Here is a 20,110-nt window from a genome sequence, read left to right as displayed (position 1 = left end):
TAAATATGTCGCAAAATGTCACATATTCTCTGTAAATAATTAATATAATATAAATAACATATCATTACAGTAAAGGTCCATTTGATACACAAAATTTTAAAACTCGGTAATGTTAATTTTTGTTTTGTTCTGAAATTATGGCATCAGAAAATAAAACACCTTTGGTTTTGCAAATTTTAAAGCACTTTTATTGTTTTTTTATAAAGAGATTGCACCGTGTCATATGACTAGAATCAATTCATGCCCACAGGTAAAAAGTGAAACGTCCGCAGAGCTGTGTAAAAATAATCTCAGATTCATGCAGCGCACTGATTGGTATTTGTGCTGACTCATCTTATTCCCAGGAGAACAAATCAGATACGTCAGCACCGAAAACCAGGATGGCACAGTGCTAAAGATGATTATTTCTGTTTTACTGAGACGCGTCTGAAAACACTGAATATCGGCGTAATCCTCGCTTAACAACCTACCTTCACAGAAACAGTGTTGCTGTAGCTCTCAAAGGATGAATGAGCCTGAAACCCGCTCAGCAAAGAAATCCCAAACAGAGAGAATCGAGTACCGGAGCTCAGGGGCAGCTGAGTAGGAGTGCAGCGACGGCACCGGCCTCTTTATTACTCAGCAGCGCACGCAGACACAAACCAGTAACCGAAGCAATTCATCAGAGGAACCGAGGACCATCTGTAGGCGTATAAATATGCGTGGAACCAGTGAAAAAGATAAATGGTAGCCAGCCGGAGGTTCTTCAGATTTACACGACTGCTCTGCAGACCACGTACAAGCAGAAATCTTTCCTATTATGAACTTCCTGTGAACGTCATGGCTGGGTTAAGTCTACTGGAATGGGATCATTTCAAATAGCAACTCATTCTGAACAAGTCCCACTTTTCTACTTCAGTCCTTTGGGTTCAGTAAACGTCAAGGCCAAGTCCTTTAAGGTTGTTGTCAGTGAAGTTGTAGAAAATTAAAGCCTCACGTGAACGTAGATTAAGCCCGTTCTTTTCTGTGGTTTAGGGCCAACAAATTAAAACAGATCATTATGTATGTCAGTACTATTCATACTCTCAGATAAGATTGTCATGGAGTGATACTCTAGTAAAAATACTATGGTTTTACTGTAGTCGCACAAAGATTTATAGAAAAAAATACAAAATGTGATCTGTTAGCTTTTATTTAAATTAGCCAGCCAATGTTAAGGCTAGTTTTAAACAGTGTTGCCTTCATCGGACCTATAAGTGGTTTCCATACTTTGACCCTCCGCGTTTCTCACAACTTAAACTTGACAGGCTTAACGTGAATATGAAAAGAATGTCGTAGCTTTTATTCAGCCAGCGGACTGGCAGAGAGCAACAATAAGTGCAGTGATGGTGTATTATGCTAGCATTCCCCAATCCTTGTACTCAGGTCTCACCACCCTTTATGTTTTAGATGTGTCCCTACCCCCAGAGAAACTGATCCAACAGGCTTCTAATGTATTCCTTTCTCCACTCTGCAAGAACTAAAAATGACTTGAGAGTCAGTCAACAAATGCATATTTTTAAAACGTAAATTATAGATGTACTCACTTTGGCAGCCTTTATTACAGCACAGTCAGTAAAAATCAATTTGTCCTGAAGATGAATTTAAGTTCATGCTGTCAATAAACACCCAGAACAGCTGAAGAGTAGCCAGACGAGGGATTTTAAATTGGTTGTCCAGTTTGGAGGCTCATCTCCAAAGTGTCAAGTCTCATTTAAACTTCTCAGCATGTTTAGGGTTGGGCTTCAGTCCGTGACGATTTCCAGTAAGCTTTTAAGGAAGTTCCCTATCAGTACAAGTAATTGCGCTCTAAATACCAAGACTAGTCCCAAGTCAATTCATCAGGAGCTCAGTCTCTATTTCTTAGCCTCCTCTATGATTTTTCAAATCCTTTGTTTACACAATGTCAAGCTGAAGTCAGATCTAGATTTTGAATTGTGTTTTGTTGTAAACGATCATTCAATTTGAGTCAAAGCTTTAGTGAAATGCATAGGTTTTTTTTGTTTTGGGTTTCTGCACAAGAACAGTGAGACGTTTTGTGGCTCAGGGAGCCTGAAAGACTCTGAGATGCTGCGTAACACACTCTTAAGGTCGGCTCTGGTGTGCTGACAGGAAACATGGCCTTTGGGGATAACCTGTGACAGACTTGTTATGTCACCAAAAAGAGGCGACCGACCCTGGAGCATGGATCAAGCGCTGGGAACGATGGCGGGAGCGCCGCTGTGATTGGTGTTAAAAGTCAGAGCTGACAGACAGCGGCACACCAGAGACGCCGCTGTGTTTCTGTTCTCAAATGTTTGCCTGGTTTGACTCAGTAAGTCTGCACAGAGGATGTCTGCCTAAAAGACCGACGTGATTTAAAAATGAAACAATTAATAGCAGATAGATGCCATAGATAGATGCCTTAAATAGATAGATAACTAATAACTAAAACAAAAACAACATTTTAAGGAAAAACCTTTCTCAGTTGTGCGTGACCTTTTTACAGTGCTACAATTGGTAGCGTTGCCATGCAGCAAGAAGGTCCGGGGTTCAAATCTCAGGCTGGGGTTTTACTGTATGGAGTTTGCAGGTTCTCCCTGTGAATGTGAGTGTTTTCTCTGGGTACTCTGGCTTTCTCCCATTGTCCAAAAAACATGACTGGTAATATTTTCTGTCTAAACTCACCTAAGGGTGAGTGGGTGTTCGTGGTTGTTTGTCCTGTTATCTCTAAGTTGCCCTGTGATGGAGTGGCAACCTGCCCCCAGTGAATCCCACCTCTCACCTAATGACCACTGGAGGTAGGCACCGGGATCGTTTTCAGTTTTGTATTATTTTCAAAGAGTCCTTGCTATGGATCAGGTGCCTAAAGTCCTTAATAAAGTCTGAATTAATTTGTTTTCTTCTTGTAACTTTAATTTCTGTGTGTTTTTTTTTTGTTTCAAAACATGTCAAGTTTTTTTTTTCTCTTTGTTTTAATGTCAGAATTCCAGCTGTTTGTCCAAAAATTTGCTTTTTCTTTCTATGGTTTTGCTGTGGAAGTTTTCTCCACTGTTTATTTCATTTGCATGTTTTGTATAAAGCCATTCTTTTAACAAAATGTCACGGAGACTTGTAGGTGTTGACTCTTTTCAGGTTTTATTCTCCAAATTTTACGAAATAGTTTGTCTTGTATCTTTCCCTGTTAAAAGAATTTCAGATTTACTAAAACATGTTCTGAGGAAACAGTTTTTCCTCATCTTTCTAGTTTGTTTTTGTGTATTTTTTACTTCCCGACATTTGTAGCTCTTACAGACTGCCCTGTTAGGAAGACGATATGCGGCTCTGTGAAGACTCTCACATACCTGAAGACGCTCGGTACGACTGCAAATCTCTGGGCTTTACTCCTTTTCCCTGAGAGTTATGGCAGCGGAGGAGCAGACATTGGGATGCAGCTCACCTTCGCTGCTGTCTGACTCGTAAATATCCCTCCATCCTTCTCCATCCTCCACTCCCTCCACCTCCTTATTCCTTTCATCCTGATGTGACCCTCAGACTGAGCAAGCGTCTCGCTGATGATCAACAGCAGTGCGAGGCTACAATGTGTCACTTTTTCTGAGACTTGTCAGAACCGGCAACGGGGTCTAAAAATAGCCTCACTGCAAGCCATATTAAAAGGTGCTTCGGTGATGAAAAGGTGAATTTATCACATGAAATATCTTAAAATATTCTTAATATTGTAGCATTTTTAATTTCAACCTGTCCTGAGGGTACATATATTTCATTAAAGAGGAGATAAAGTTTATTCCGAGCAAGTTCCTAATTTTTTTTTTTTCCTGTTAGAATCAGCTCTGAGGCAGGAGGACCCTCAGCCTTTAGAATAAGTGAACTAGGCAGCTGTGAAGCCTTTTCACTTTGTTTTTTTCTGTGTTAAATTTCTAACAAAAAAACAAACAAACTGGAAAATGATTCGATATACGAGACTAATTTTGGCTATTAAACACAACGAGCTCTCAGGAAGCCCCGCTTACCCAGACCCGTCAGTCCAACAGAGGAACTGATGCGTGATCATGTTTCACCGCAGTGATTATCTGTGGACCGCAGCTCAATAAGGCTGCAGAAACAGGATAATAAGCAGATAACAAAGAAGGTATTCATGATAATAACCTAATTAATAAAATATGACACTTTCGCTGGTCAATCACAACCTCTCAGACCTAACTTTTAAAACAGCATTCCTTAGACGTAAGTTTTTAAAAATCAATTCCCGCAGACCAAAACAACCAGTCAGTTTGTCTGCCGGAGGATGAGTTTTTGCTTTTTCTCCCTCCAGCATGAATCTTTTGCACTCACTTTGTACCGTTCCAGAACATCTTTTTTTTTTTTTTTCCATTCCCGGAAACTGGAAGACGTAAAGTTGTTCAAGTTCTGCAAAGGGAGCCCTGAGCTGCAAACCTTGATCTTTCATCTCTTTTCTGGCCTTTATGGTTGAGTCATGCCTTCATCCAAATAAATATCTTCTTTGGAGTTTTACTCCAGACTTAGTCTTCACGCATTCAGTCCCTGGACGTAATAAACCTGATAAATAATTTATGGAAGCCGAAGCAATATCCACAGAATATTAGAATATTTATATTTCTTATGTTGCATGGGTGTTTGATGAATTGATAGACAAAAAAAGGTTTTTATGTTGCATCGTTTTGCAAGAGATTTACCTCTGACATCTTGCTCTCCCTTTCCTTCACTGCTTGCTATGTTCACCTCTAACACAAATCTACTCCAATGAGAAATTTGGTCCCAGGTCCTCTCCTCCAAATCTCTCCCTCAGCCCCAAAAGCATTTTTTGGTGGACTTGATATTTTAGGTCTGCACATCCTGAAGTCAGAGTGCACAAAAACCTTTGATTGGCTGTTGACAAGGAAGAGCGGAGGTTAGGCCAACGTGAGATTTCATCTTAAAGCAGTAAATGGTTGTGCTCCATCTGCCAGCCCACCTGCAGCAGGTTGAACACCTCTAACGCCTTGCTGTCGTTGTTTCGTTAGGACACGGTTGAGCCGCACAAACCAGCAGACAGAGAGTGACTCAGCAGGAGATAAATGCCAAATCAAAATGCTCGACGTGACTCAAATTATTTGTTTCGTACAGTTTCTTTCTCCCCTCCGGAGGCTGAATACTAAATTTGTTGATTTTCGGAATAACATTTGGATGAAAAATTGATGAATTTATGCGAGCAGAACCAGAAAAAGCATCGCTCTTAGAAACCAGTCCTCTAAAAATCGCAATGTTTTGCCACTAAGGTTGAAAAACAAAAATGGTAAAACGTTTATTTCTGAAAGTGAAAATATGCGGCAGTCGTTGTGAAGTAAGGCTCCAAAATAGACCAAAATCCAATAATTAATTAGCAGATTTCCCCGTTGTTTAATTTCTAGAGCCATTACTTTTATTTTTCCAGCGTTTTTTTTTGAAGCAGAAGTTATTTTGAACCCCACATATTTAATAAAAGCAGAGCGCTCTCCTGAGGTGTTAAATGGAGACAAACAAGATAAAACAACGTGACACAGCAATAGCACCGCCACGCCGAGGGTGCTGTCAGCCGATATCAATCCTCCAGCTGCCCAGCAGAAATCCACAGGAACCCTGCAGAACCGAGCAGGTAGGAATCGCTAAAAAACACTCGATAAATCACCGTGAGCAATAAGCCTTTGATGTCAACTTTTGGCTGAGACAGTATTAGTGCTCTGCAGCTCACCGCTGAAAGGGGACCATTTGTCAAAGTGCTACCCACCAGGGAAAAACGGCGACATGGACTGAACTGAGCCGCCCTCTCATCTGGAGGAGCTTCACTGATATTAAAGGTGTATGAAGGGAGGAACCGGCATCCGAAGCCCTCGGCTGCCTTTCTGAATGCGGCGTCTCATTTAACTAAACGTCGTACAGGAACGTGAAAGCAGCCTAATGCTCCCTGAGAGGAGGAGATTAAAAATGTAGTGCTGGAAAAAGGTGATCTGGGCTTGAGGTGCCTCTCATCTAGGTTTTGGTCGATGCAAATCCTGCATTCGTGGAAGGAAAACATCCCAAAACATTCCTATTTCTTTTAAATGCACCTATAACAAGGTGGAGACATATATTTATTTTAACAAGCTCTATGGAGAGAGATGATGAGCTAGTGTGCAGGGCTGGATTTAGGATTATCTGGGACCCCCTATTTTGATGCCCACCCATACAAGTATATTTTATGCAGTCTGTTGGGTGCTCATCTAATTTGAGGGGTTTAGGTCTTGTTTTTCCCAATCTTTGCACGTTCTTTTTAAAGCGTTCCTCGTCAACTCGGCTTCACTTCTAAAAATGTCCTCGTTCGTACAAAAAAGCATGACCCATAGTGTTGCAATAATGTCATGGCTTCATGTAATAACATCACAAATAGCCTTTATTAGGTACACCTGCTGAATTGCCTGTTAACACAAATAGCAAGTCTGCCAATCACAAGGCTGTAAATCAATAGAATCAGGCATCTAGATGTGAGGACTAAACATAAGAACCTTTCAAATAAATAAAAAAAAAATGCCCATAAATTGACTTAAATTCTTAAATAAAAGTCCGCACATTTTATCTGGGTTTTCTACCATCGCATTCCTCTCCCCAATGATCACCAAGGTGACGGGTGCCACAGATGAAGAGATTATTGTGATGAGGTGTGTGACAATCCCTTTAATTGCTGTAAACAGTCAAATACATTTGTGTGTAAAGCTGTGTGGTGGACGCACTGGCACTGCTGGAGGACCTTATAAATGGGAGAATTAGGAGGGAAAGTGGTTTAAGCAATCAAAGGTTTTCTGACTAATTATGATGACTGGTTTAAATGCCGCTTTAGACTCCGAGCATTGCATTCTACAGGGCACAGTGACTACAGCCCCCCAGTTTCTGGGTCCAAACCCCAGAGCACAGAGGAATTGGGTGACCACCATGCAGCCCTCATCCCACTGTCCTCCTCTGGATTTTTCCCACCACTGTTTCTTTGTTTTTCTCTCTGTTCACCATGACAAAAAACGATCAGCTGGTCAATTATTAACACACATTAACATTCATGAGGTGCTTTGCATTGACCATTTATGGGTTAATCTGAGCGTGTAGAGGGCAGAACATGAGGCGGAACCAGGTACGCAAAAATGTAGGTGTAGCTGTGATCTATAAAGGGAAATTGCATGCTGGGGTGCGTGTGCAGGGTTTTATAACTCTGATAAAAAAAAAAATTGGCGTACGACATTTTGTTTTTCTTGGCGTACGCACACTTTTAGTATGTATTCCAAGCAATGTCTTTATAAATGAGACACCAGGTCTCATTCTGGTAGAGCGTCTTTATGAAGTGGTGGAATGTCATCATTGTGGATGTACAGCTCACGAATCTGCAGCAACTGTGTGATGGAACCATGTCAATATGGACCAGAATCTTAGAGGATGGTTTCAGACGCAAGAATTATAGCATTTCTAAAAGCTGAATGGCCTCCAGCCTGCTACCAGCATGGTGTCTCTAATAAAAGGACAGGGGGTTTTACATCTCTAACTGTATTTGTTCATGAAGCTCATATCCTTCTCCAGAGAAATAAAAATCTGATTTTGAAGGACCAAATAGCAACATCCAAAGAACGTGGACCCTCCTATCCTTTAGGTCTGAACCATAAAACCTATGTGGCTCAGTTATATTGGGATGGGATTATGATATCTTTTGCAGAATACAACCCCTCAGTTGTATTCTGCAAAACAGTTTCAATGAGTATAGATGTTGGCACGTTTGCAATTTTAATCTACTAATTGACTTTCACATTTGGCTCTGAAGCAACATAAGCAAACCGACGTCCTCTTGTGGAGAAATGACTCCCGCGGAAATGTCTGTGACTCCAGAACAATACTAGACGTTGGTATTTGAGGATCTAAGCTTGCAAATATTTCACACGAAGGAGTGGAAGTCCCACTTTCCGGTACACGTTCTATCGTGTAATCTACGAAACACGCAGATACCTCTGTTTGCCTGGCGTAAGGCAGGAAATAAGGCCCCTTACCATGTTCAGGAATGTCCATGGAGGAGACAAAGAAAGCGTGTACCGTCCCGTACCACAGAATTTGGAAATGCATATTGTTTCCACGGTGTCTCTTCCTGCCACAATCATTGACTTGCAAACTACAGAAACAACGCACACACACGCAGACTTTAGAAACTCCATGACGCTTACCCTGTCTGCAAACATGTCCAACACTTAACCTCTAGACGCAACCTCTTGTCTGATGACAATGGCAGGAACAAAGGGCAGTGGAAGGATGTTTGTCAGAGGCACTGGGGGGAGCATTGTACCTCGCTTCCTTGAGGAGCGCAGCAGGGGCCGCTGAGAGCCGGTCGGGATGAGTGGACAAGGAGAGAAACATCCGTACTCAACGTCCAAGAGACCCGAAATATCCCGCCAGGCGATTATCACGTGGCCAGTGCCAAAAGAGCAAGAAGGATAGAGGGAAAGATGTTGCATTGTTCTCTTCCTCCACCCACTCCACCCCCCCCTCAACCTTTAGTGAGACGGATTAATGCCAAGAGCTGCTAGTGCTGAGAGTGTCTGGCTTGTGCGTGTTGACAGACACGAGTTAGCCCTTCTCCATTTTAATCAGGCTAACAGACAAGGGCAAACGAAAACACAACAAGGCCCGTGTGCCTGAGACTGGAGGATTTACTGGTGGACAAGCAGCTCAGTTACTCAGCGTCCCAAACAGACAGAAAGCCTAATCAGCCAATTACTAGGAGAACAAACTGTATGCTTTGCTGCATGCCTGAGTTCATGTTTGGGACTCTCCGAAGTTTGTTTTTAAAGCAGTGGCGCCTTCAGTCTTCGATCCAGACGGATGACCTCTTTCTCCTTCAGTGATTAAAGGGATGATGTTTGGTTTGGAGCAAGACGCGTAAAGGTTGACGGATAGGGACCGGTGGCAGGCACAGCTGTAATGACTAGAGCCTCTCTGCAGCCCTGGGACTGATGTTCACCTGATGACAGAAGATATGACGGCCTGACAGGGCTGACATTTTAAAAAAAGGAGATCCAACCGAGGGCTTGTCCAGTGGGAACTCAGTCAAAACAGGAGGTGAGCGAGGGGCTGACTTGGTGACATGTTATTTGGATGAATATCAGGCGGCAGAGAGCAGCCTTTAAGAAAACAAAGTGGCAGAATATGAACGATTTTCACAATTTTCACTTCCCACCATGGTAAAGAAGTGCAAATTCGTATTTTATTGCTCTTGCATAATAAATGTAGAAAATTCTCAACTTGGATTTGAACCCAAGAGAAAAAAAACACACATTTCCAAAATCACTCACTGCAAAAAGGGAACTAAAAGTAAGTAAAATTTTCTCAAAATTTGAATATTTTCCCTTGATTTGAGCAGCTAAATAATAGTATTTGCCAGTGGAATGAGTATTTTTACCCCTAAAATAAGATAATCAGATATCCTGCACTTGAAATAAGATAATGGTGATGAAATGTTCTTATTTTAAGAGCAAAACTCTTATTCTATTGGCAAATATTCTTATAATAGCTACTTAAATCAAGGAAAAATACACTAATTTCCAAAAAAGTTTACTTACTTTTAGTTCCCTTTTTGCAGTGCTGGAGCCACAAATGTTGAGAACCCTAACAATTCCCAAAAAATAAAGGCCTTCAACTTGATTACATCATCTTTTTCCTATTTGATCAGAGATTTTAGGATCTATTTTCCAAACTTTAAGATCTTTTTAACTAAGAATTCATCATTTCCTGTGTCCTTGCAGTAAACACAGATCTCCAAGGTAGTCATCAAAATGGGAGAGACAACAATTGTAGAGATGTACCAATAAATCCACTGGTGACATATTTCGATTGGTCCTAAACAGTGACCCCCCCAAAGGACGGAAACTGAAAAATCTGATCTGTTGCTGACCAGTTTTCTTTTACTGAGAGAAACAAACTCTTCGTCTGTGAGGCTTTAAAAACTGGAGTCGAATCGGATCTGTTATGTCCTTCAGACCTTTCGGTCTCTGTTACAGATTTGAATGCCTCTTGGAAATCTAAGAGTTAAGTCAAAAACCCAAATTCTACGTGGGAATACAGACAAAGACCGGAAGACTGCACCAAACTAATCAATGGACTCTGTTCTTGTTACAACTTCATGGCTTTTTTTCGGGAGGGAACACAGAAACGCAAAAAGGAAAACATGCAGAGATCTTATTTCAGACCCACTTCAGAAACGCCTTGAAGATCTGTTTCAAACAGACTGATTAAAGCGTGGTGCCAATGACTCAGACCTCTGCAGCAAAGCCTTTTTACATCTTAGAGAACAAAAATAATCATTTTTGAAACGTAAATGGGCAGATAACCGCTGCCCGGCACGCAGCTCCCGGCTAAACCGCTGCGAAAAATGCAGGAAAATGAAGCGGACTCGGTTTAGAAATCAGGGAGGAGTCGGCGCCCTGCTGACGAAGCCGTGTTTCGCAACTCTGACGCTGTGCGAGCTCCTCGGCAAATTGTTCTCCTAGGTGTTAGGCAACAATGGACCTAGACCCTGTAAAGCTGCTTGTGCACGGATTACTCTCGTACACGTGCCTGGTGGAGAAATAATGAAGCAATCACTGCAAAACCCCTCGGCGCGCTAATTATCGACGCCGGCCTCTCAGAGAAGGGGGCGTCTGCGTGGCCGTGCAACAGTTTTCCAGGAGAGAGAAAGAAAAAAAAAAATACACGCCCCAGCGACAGAGGTTTAATTACCAGAACATGAAGAGGTTTGCTTCATCTCTCATGGATGAATTAATGAAAGGGTAAACAGCAGAGGAACAAGACGTCACACTCAGCATGGATCGGATCTCATCACATCTCATCATACAGAGTCAGCAATCAGGGTTTAACAATATGGATAAGATGTTGGCTTTTTTTTAAATCTTCATCTTCAGCGCCCCTAATCTTACAAGAGTTGAAAGGGCTAACAGCATTAGGATGACATGACTGCTTCATTTCATTACAGACGTACGCGTATGGGATTGTCATACATCTTCCTTTCCTCTCAGAGGGCACAAATAATGGATAAATAATTAAAAGATGAGCCTTAACCATCCACCCTGGAATACTCTTCTCATCTGAGGCTGAAGAAGATTTGTTTATCTAAAGATTTGGAGAGGAGAGAGTGATGCAACTGTGCCAGATTTTGTGCAAAGTGTCTTTTTGTGAATTTAAATTAATTGCTTTGTTTTTACCGCACTTTTGAAAAGGTGCCGATTAAACGTCCCTTATCTATTCGTTAACGTTATCTCGCAGTACCTTGCAAGTCTGAAACTTTTTTCCCCTTGAATGTGTTTTATCTCTATTTTATGTGAGAGATCAACACAAACGGGTTAATTATTGTAAAGCGGAAGTTGATTCTTTTCAGTCAGACTAGATGGAGAGCATTCGGGACCGGCTTGATGTAGGTCTGGACTTTGACTGGGCCCTCAGTCTCAAGTCTTCTCATCCCCACCCAGAAACACTGCCATAGCCGTGTTTCTGGGCGGGGATGGTGCGTTCAGGGTGTTTTCTCACCACAAATTACCTTTTTGCTTGTAGACCAAACGGTTCGATTTTGGTCTAATCTGACCAGAGCACCCCAACAGCCAGTGGCGCCTCCAGAAACCTTTCGTAGGGGGGGTCCAGATGGGGCCATTTAAAAGCTTGGGGTGGCACACTGAAACTACACTGCAAAAACACACCTTAAAATAAGTAAAATTTTCTTAAAATTTGGGTTTTTGTCCTTGATTTGAGCAGGTAAATAAGTTTATCTGCCAATGGAATGAGTATTTTGACCCCTAAAATAAGATAATTAGACATCCTGCACTTAAAATAAGATGATGGAGATAAGTTGTTCCTATTTTAAGTGCAAAAATCTTATTCCATTGGCAGATAATCTTATTTACCTGCTCAAACCAAGGACAGATACACTCATTTTAAGTTCAGTTTAAGGTATTTTTAGTTCAGTTTTTGCAGTGTAAAAGCCATAATTTCAGGATTTTATTCTACTGTTGTAGTAACGCTGCCTGTAGAAAACTATTTTAAAGACTTAAGTAAACGCTTACTGACATATTTTGGTTTATTGTTTGATTTTTAATGTTACTAAGGATCTAATGTGCCTAGACCGATAACAGTACAGTTAACATTTTGAATTGAACAACAATTCCTGGTTATTGTGTAATTATTGTAGGAATTAGGTGTACATTTATTAATTTATCAAAAAACAAAACAATTACTAGGGAAAAGTAGATACTGGCAGATACAAATAAAAGCGCGATAGAAGGTCCAGAAGAGCGGCTGGCTTGCTGGCTGTGCATAATTGGATTAAATGCTAAACTGATGCTATTACAATTAACACTGTCCAGTGGGGGGGCCAGGACATGGCATAAGGGGGGGCATGGCCACCCCTGGCCACCCCCTGGTGGCACCACGGCCTACAGCATGATGCCTCCACCACCAAGTCCCAGAATCGCGCCCTAAATGGCTTCTGGAAAACTGTAAATGGGACTTCCTACAACTATCCACTTCTGTTTTTTTTATTCACTCTTGCTGAGCTACGTTCAAAGATTCTCGGAGCCGAAAGGAGGAAATCCTCCATCAGGTGTACCTCCAGCACCAAACCTTTCTTTACCGCTTTGCAACCCCGGGGAGAGCCGGGCTGACAGGCTTTCACCGCCATGCTGAACTCAGTCCCGGACACAGCGGCTGACCTATCTCACATCATACAAAGTGAATGTCAGTGACATTCCTGCGGCCCGTTAACAGCTCTCCCTGTTAAATGTCAGCTGCTCGGCTTGGAGATGGAGGGCGGAGGGTGTGGGGGGGGCTGGGGGGTCTGGCTGAGAGAGAATTAGCAGGTGTCAGTACCTCCATCACTCTCTCTGATGTTGGACGTGGGACAAACATGATGGGATGAGCTGCAGGAGCAAATTACCGGCAAGAAGAGTCACGAACAGAGCGATGGCCCCGGGGGAGAGGGCAGAGACACGATGGCAGAGTTTCTGTGGTGATGAGGAGGGAGTACCGTACCACGAAAGAGAAAGCTGTCCATGCAGCCATTGTTCTAAAGCTAAATAACCATCCCAGTGTTTTTTTTTTACGTCTTGTTGTTCGCCCAGATATATTTCTGGAACACACAGCTAGGCGTTGTGAAAAACATGCAAACTGAACAACACGTTAAAATGCAGTTCTCAGCTATTCAGACGTGTTATTTATCTAAACATTGTATGAGAATTTCCATAAACTACATATTTTAAACCACAAAAGAAAAACACAATAATACCTAGCTAACTATGTTTGGGACATAGTTAGCTAGGTAGACTGGGGCTGCATTGTGCAGCCAAAGCTGTTATCATAACCCAGGAAAAGCACATGATGTCGCCACTAGATCGTTTACTGGTGTGGACGGTGCGTTCAGGGTTATGTGCGGCGTTAGTTTTTTTACAAGTATTAGTTGCTCTGTCAACTACCCGAGCCGTGAATCTCTTCATCTCCTCCAGAGTTACCCTCAGTTCTACCACACTGCAAAAAGGGAACTAAAAGTAAGTAAAAGAACATTTTGAAATCAGTGTATTTTTACTTGATATGAGCAGGTAAATAAGATTATTTGCCAATGGAATAAGATTTTTGCACTTAAAAAAGGAACCAATTCATCTCCATCATCTTATTTCAAGTGCACAATATCTAATTATCTTATTTTAGGTGTAAAAATACTCATTCCATTGGCAAATGGTTTTATTTAGCTCCTCAAATCAAAGAAAAATTCACTAATTTCAAGAGATTTTTACTTACTTTTAGTTCCCTTTTTGCAGTGCATCTGTGCTGCTCTGTCACATAAAACCCCAATGAAATACAAAACAATATATAAAAATAAATAACATCTGAAGAAGTTCAAGGGGTATAAATACTTTTGCAAAGTCTGTACACCTGAAAAGGGCTGCACAGCGGCGCTGTTGCCATGCAGCAAGAAGGTCCTGGGTTCAAGTCCTACCCTTGCCCTGGGTCTTTCTGCATGGAGTTTGCATGTTCTCCCTGTGCATTTGTGGGTTCTCTCTGGGTACTCCTGCTTCCTCCCACAGTACAAAAACATGACTGTTAGGTTAATCTCCTTAGGTGTGAGTGTGTGAGTGAATGGTTATTTGTCCTGTCTGTCTCTGTGTCGCCCTGCGATACACTGCCGACCTGTCCAGGGTGAACCCCTCCTCTCACCCAGTGAATGCTCATCTATAACCCCACTAGTTATAGATGAGTTAGATAATGGATGGATGGATGGATGGATGGATGGATGCACACCTGAAGACATTTTTTTCCTGTATTACAACCAGGGATGTTTGGATCAATTCCCCCGTCATTAAGATTTGCAGTCTAATTGCAGCATCCCAAAAATCTAAACCATCGATTTGCATTTCGCCTTCGAAGGACTCCCACTCTCATTAGCAGCAGCTTTCACTATCGCTCTGATAACCTCAGGGTAATCACGACCTTTCATGACACCATGGTCCAAAGAGGGTAAATTATAATATGTTAAAGACCAGGAGTTTGTTTCCAATAAGAGTACGTTGTTCCCTTTTTTTAAGCCAATAGCGGCCTTACAAAAATAAAAAAAAATAAAAAAAGTCCTTCCCACACGATAGTGGCACTGTCTCCATGGTGACGCCGCGGCTGCCAAACCACCATCCCTGACACTACAAACACATTTACAAAACACACAAAAGAGCCAAAATCCCACTATGTCATTACAGTTTCTGTGCGTCTAAATAAATTCAGGAGTGCGTCGGGTCCCCTGAGGCACAAATCTGCTTGACTGTGATGCAAATCAGAAGAGGAGAATAAAAAAATTAAAAAGAAAAAACACAGCGCTCTTTAATTGGAGGGTGAATAGTGCCGATGGTTTCACGTTGGAGGGATTCTCCCAGAGGTGCTTAGTGCTCTGATTATGGAAAAATGTCAAATGCCGAGACAAATTAGGCAAAGAAGACATCAGAAATAAAGCCTCCGCTGTGGTTCAAACAGCAGCTGTCAAGCAGAGGAGCAGTTCGGCTGAAACCTGCAAATCATCAACGACAAAGCACATCGCACAGAAGAAACCATGACAAGCTGCTAACAGGAGCGTACGTCCCATGTTGTGAAAAACAGTATATGGCCTTCTGACAGTTTTTCTTCAGACTCTCACACTTAAATGTTTTAGATCATGACAGACACATTCATTTTGATAATTACAAAATGCAGATTTTTTTAAAAAAAGGTGTACCAAACCAGCCTGAAAACGTAATTCCCTCGTAAACCTAATAACTTTTTCTGTGAACGAATCTTTCACATCACCACGGAGGAACGTTGGAGGCTTTTCGAGCATGTTTAAGGTAATGGCTACGCACCTTTTAATAAAATAAAGTCTCGACCCTGACTACACCACTCTAAACCCTTGAAATTGTATATTTTTTATTTTATTTTTTTGCAAACTAGAGGTTTTCTTGGTTGTGTTCCTTTGATCCATCTTCCTGTTGCATAACACAATAAAACTTGAGCCTAAAGTTGTGAATTGAAGGCCAAGTAGCCTGGGTTTTCTGATAGAGAGCCAAATTCATGCTTCCCTCACTTGTTATATGTCTTCCAAGTCCCGATGAAGCAAAACAGGCCCAGACCATCATCCTACCACTACCATGTTAGTCAGCATTACTCTTTTGTTTCTCATCTGGTCCTGAATTTCGTCAAACTGGGGCGCGCTGTGTTGCTTTTCAGGATTTTTCTGATTTTCTGATCAAGCAGTAATCAGGCCTGTGTGTGGCTATTAAAACTGAACTAAAACATCTTTAAGTTTGGATAGCTTCTTTTGCTTCAAGATAAAAATCATCATCTGAAAACGCGTTTCTTATTTAATCTGGTTATTTTTGCCTGATAGTAAAGTTTGTTTGATGATCTAAAAGATTTAAGAGTGACAAAAAACCAAAAAGGGTAAACATCTGGAAAGGGGAAAACTCTTTTTCATGGCACCGTAAATATGAAATGAAAATATTTTGCTGAATGGATCAGATGGCCCTTTAATAAATCCTTCAGCTTCCTCAATCGTCTGTATTTCCTCCATACTCATGTGACCTCACCTTTGCTAAACGCTTTACCTGAAAATCCATCAGCTGTGGTAGTCTTTAACCCATCAATCACACCCTCCAGTGGCTCTGAAATAGGCTGTGTGTGACACGGGGCATAGCGCAGACTGAAAGTGGTGGGTATAAAAACGCTGAAGCTCCACATGCTATTTCTTGCTCAATTTAAGGTAGAGTTAGCATGAGTCACAATGTTAAATGGAGGCCTAGCGTGTGTGGAAAGGAAAAAAAAAACTTCAATTTGTAAACAGGAGTGGTAAACTGGAGAAGATAAGCAGTTAACAGCAATAATTAGCCAATAATGAGCTCCACCAGAGTGGAAGATGAAGGGACTCCTCATCCTCAACACATGGTGCCGCTTTTATCTGTGGGTTCTTTCAGGTGAGTCCTGTTTACTTTTAGCTGACTACATATCAGGATGGATGGATGGATGGATGGATGGATGGATGGACTAAACAAATGGATGGATGGATGGATGGATGGACTAAACAAATGGATGGATGGATGGATGGATGGATGGATGGATGGATGGATGGATGGATGGATGGACAGACTAAACAAGTGGACAGATGGATGATGGATGGATGGATGGATGGATGGATGGATGGATGGATGGATGGATGTACTAAACAAATGGATGGATGGATGGATGGATGGATGGATGGATGGATGGATGGATGGATGTACTAAACAAATAGATGGATGGATGGATGGATGGATGGATGGATGGATGGATGAACTAAACAGATGGATGGATGGATGGATGGATGGATGGATGGATGGATGGATGGATGGATGGACTAAACAAATGGATGGATGGATGGATGGATGGATGGATGGATGGATGGATGGATGGACTAAATAAATGGATGGATGGATGGATGGATGGATGGATGGATGGATGGATGGATGAACTAAACAGATGGATGGATGGATGGATGGATGGATGGATGGACTAAACAAATGGATGGATGGATGGATGGATGGATGGATGGATGGACTAAACAAATGGATGGATGGATGGATGGATGGATGGATGGATGGATGGATGGATGGATGGATGGATGGATGGATGGATGGATAGGGACAAAACTGAAAGGATGTTTCAGAATTGACTCGTTCAGTTGTGATGTTTAATGGAGGAGGAAGTTTAATTTCCATCCAATAACAGCTGCTCTCTTCCAGGGAACAAGGTGAGGATTTGGTTCCTGGTCAGAGGCTCTGAGTCGACCTCACAGGGCAAAACCTGCTTGTTTTTATCGTTCCCCGAGGCGGTCAAGACCCTCAGTACCTCTTCTCCCAGCATAGTCCCATTACATCCAGACATTTCCCTCTCTCTGATAGGAGAGCCGGATTAAAGGCTCCTCTGATCTTGGCGACATCAACAAATTCTCCTCAGACAGAAGGCAGTGGGAAGGAAACCGATGCAAGATGTTAATTCACAGACTGTGGCGATATAGACCAAAGTAAAGACTCCTGACTTCCTCCTACAGGAGATTGATTCAATCTTTGCAGAACATGAGTATATTTTAAATTTAGAAGCAGCTGAAGGACAGGATATAATGCAAGAGAAAACCTAAAATGTTGACTTTTATGTGGGGATGCACCGATTTGACAATTTGGGCCGATATCGAAATCCGATATTGATATTGCCGTTATGTCCGATAACCGATATTTGCCGATATGTGTGCAATATACCGATATGTACACACAAATTTAGGCTTCTGTGATGGGCAAAGTTTTTACAATTTTGTAGCGACTGAAAAAGATGCTAATTGAATTTTTGAACGTGGATTATAGGGCAGACTTACACGCTGCTTTTCGTATGTCTTCTTTCGACACTGTAGAAAAATGACCTTGCTGCTGACATTGTATGTCTGCTTCATTAAAAAAAAAAAAAAAAAAAAACAGTCCTGGCTGTGATGCATCGCCATCACATTACCGAACAAAAACAGCAACGGCAACTCGATGGAAATAAATATCGTTTGTTAATATCGGCCGAGTTTCACTTATCGGACCGATGCCGATATGTTTGAAGATGACTAACATCAGCCGATACTGATGTTAATGCCGATATATCGTGCATCCCTACTTTTATGGTTTTTTTTTGTTTTTGTTTTTTTTTACAAACAACGGGTAATTTTGTCCAGAAACCCTCCGTTCTGTCAGGTGTGGAGTTAAGCGCCGACAGCGAGGAACAACATACGAGGTTCAGTGGTAAGAGTCTTAGGCTACGTTCATACTGCAGCCTGAAGTGAGCCAATTCCGATTTTTTTGCCCATATACGACCTGTATCTGATCTTTTTATGACAGTCTGAACAACACAGATCGGATTTTTTCAAATGTGACCCAGGTCGCTTGGATATGTGGTCCTGAATCCGATATGCATCCGATCTTTTCAAATGCGACCTGTGTCTGTACGGCCGGGTCGCATTTATCCGACCTGTACGTCACTGATACTCGACAAACGTCACTATTCTGCGTCGTGCTATGCAGAAGCGGGAAGAAAGACGACATCCATAGCGGACTACAATGAGAAGAGCAGTCAATGGAGGGAAAGCTCTGGTTAGAAAAGAAATTAATGACCGCAAAATACGCGCCAGCATTATAATCCATGTTTACTTCCGCAAACACTGAGGACGCTTGCTACGTGTAACGTCATCACATCCTCGAGTGCGCATGCGGGACACTTCGGTTGAACGCATTAAGTTCACACAGGAGATCACATACAAGTCGCATATATTTGGAAATGTGAACGACCATGCAAAAAAATTCGATTTCACAATAAAATCGGAATTGAGCATTAAGACCTGCAGTGTGAACGTAGCCTAAGTGTCTGCTGCGTAACAAGTTCAGGTCATCTTAAAAGGGAACATGAATGTCGGTACAAAACGTCACAGTAATCCGTCCCCTGAGCTGTCGAGATATTTCACTCAAAGGGACTTCACGCCGCCACCGAACGGAAAAGTCGGAGCTTCGCAAGAGAGAGACGTGCCTGAGCTGCGATATATACGACGCGTCAGATATAAAATAATAACATTTCCTCCAATGAGCTTTTCTGGGTTGATTGGGTCATTTGTTTTGGATCGTTATTCTGCTAAAAGACCCAATGCTGATCCATTTTAGCCCCCCTGATTTTTTATTTATATTCTCGCAGTGGATTGTTCACATGCTAACAATGATCCAAGGACTTTGGCTGTAAATAAACAAAAAGGCCCACAGCATCATAGACCCTCTACTGTGCTTCACATTCCTTTCCTTTATCATTCCTGTTAAAGTCCCAGTGGTGTTTAGAAAACTCAAGTCTTTGGTGTAGTTCTCAAACAGTAATAGTTGTCCCTTCGTTTACCGTCCAGCTAACTGTATATGGTGGCAGGATAAACTTCCTCCAGCCTGGTTTCTTACAGTTCCCCTGCTGTTAAACGGTAATCTCTGCTCTGACTGTAAATGAGGGCACGTAACGTTGAGCTGAGTTCTCTATTTAGAGATTTATGTGGCTACAATAAAATATGTATTTCTCTTAAAGCTCCTCAGTCAATAGATGCAGAGGATGCGGTATCGTTAAATATTACACAACTACGATAATAAAATTTAGCTCACAACAAGATACCTTTGTTGCCTTGAGGGTTAATTAGTTTGTCATTTTTATTTTATCTATGTTTTTAATTATTTTACCATTGAAACCATCCAAGAACCACTTGCAGTTGTTACCATTGCATTTACAATTATTTTCAGTCATATTTTATTATATTCTTGAATTTTACATTAAAGGACCACTTCTTAGATACCTTAGAGTTCATTATTTAAAAACCATAAGCACAAAATTAGGTGCAAACTCTTTATGTTTCAATAGGTTGCTGACCCGAGAGTGAAAGTTGTTAAAAGCTTAAAGAAAAATGCTCAGTTTCCAGTATATTCAGTGATAGCTACGGCAAATATAGCAAAAGAAAGCCTGTTTGTTCTATACATTCAAGCACTAAATCTGCTTA

The 20,110-nt window shown here is 41.6% G+C and overlaps 1 protein-coding gene across 6 annotated transcripts in view; it reads right to left on the bottom strand.

Moving 5' to 3' along the window:
- The window catches only part of tmem108 (transmembrane protein 108), a 62,453-nt gene that overhangs the window by 38,595 nt on the left and 3,748 nt on the right, over positions 1-20,110 (bottom strand). For 3 of the 6 annotated variants that reach the window (XM_036125190.1, XM_036125193.1, XM_036125194.1), the window contains exon 1: positions 8,324-8,505. The exons of 1 other annotated variant lie outside the window; for it this stretch is intronic. In XM_036125190.1, the coding sequence (XP_035981083.1) occupies positions 8,324-8,492 (169 nt within the window). In that variant the 5' untranslated portion in view covers positions 8,493-8,505. 2 more of the 6 variants (XM_036125195.1, XM_036125196.1) reach the window with 2 other exon arrangements.

This window comes from Fundulus heteroclitus, chromosome 21 (assembly GCF_011125445.2).
Source record: "Fundulus heteroclitus isolate FHET01 chromosome 21, MU-UCD_Fhet_4.1, whole genome shotgun sequence".
Classification (NCBI taxonomy): domain Eukaryota; kingdom Metazoa; phylum Chordata; class Actinopteri; order Cyprinodontiformes; family Fundulidae; genus Fundulus; species Fundulus heteroclitus.
The sequence above is the reverse complement of the archived record's forward strand: the minus strand, read 5'-3'. Positions and strand labels throughout refer to the sequence as shown.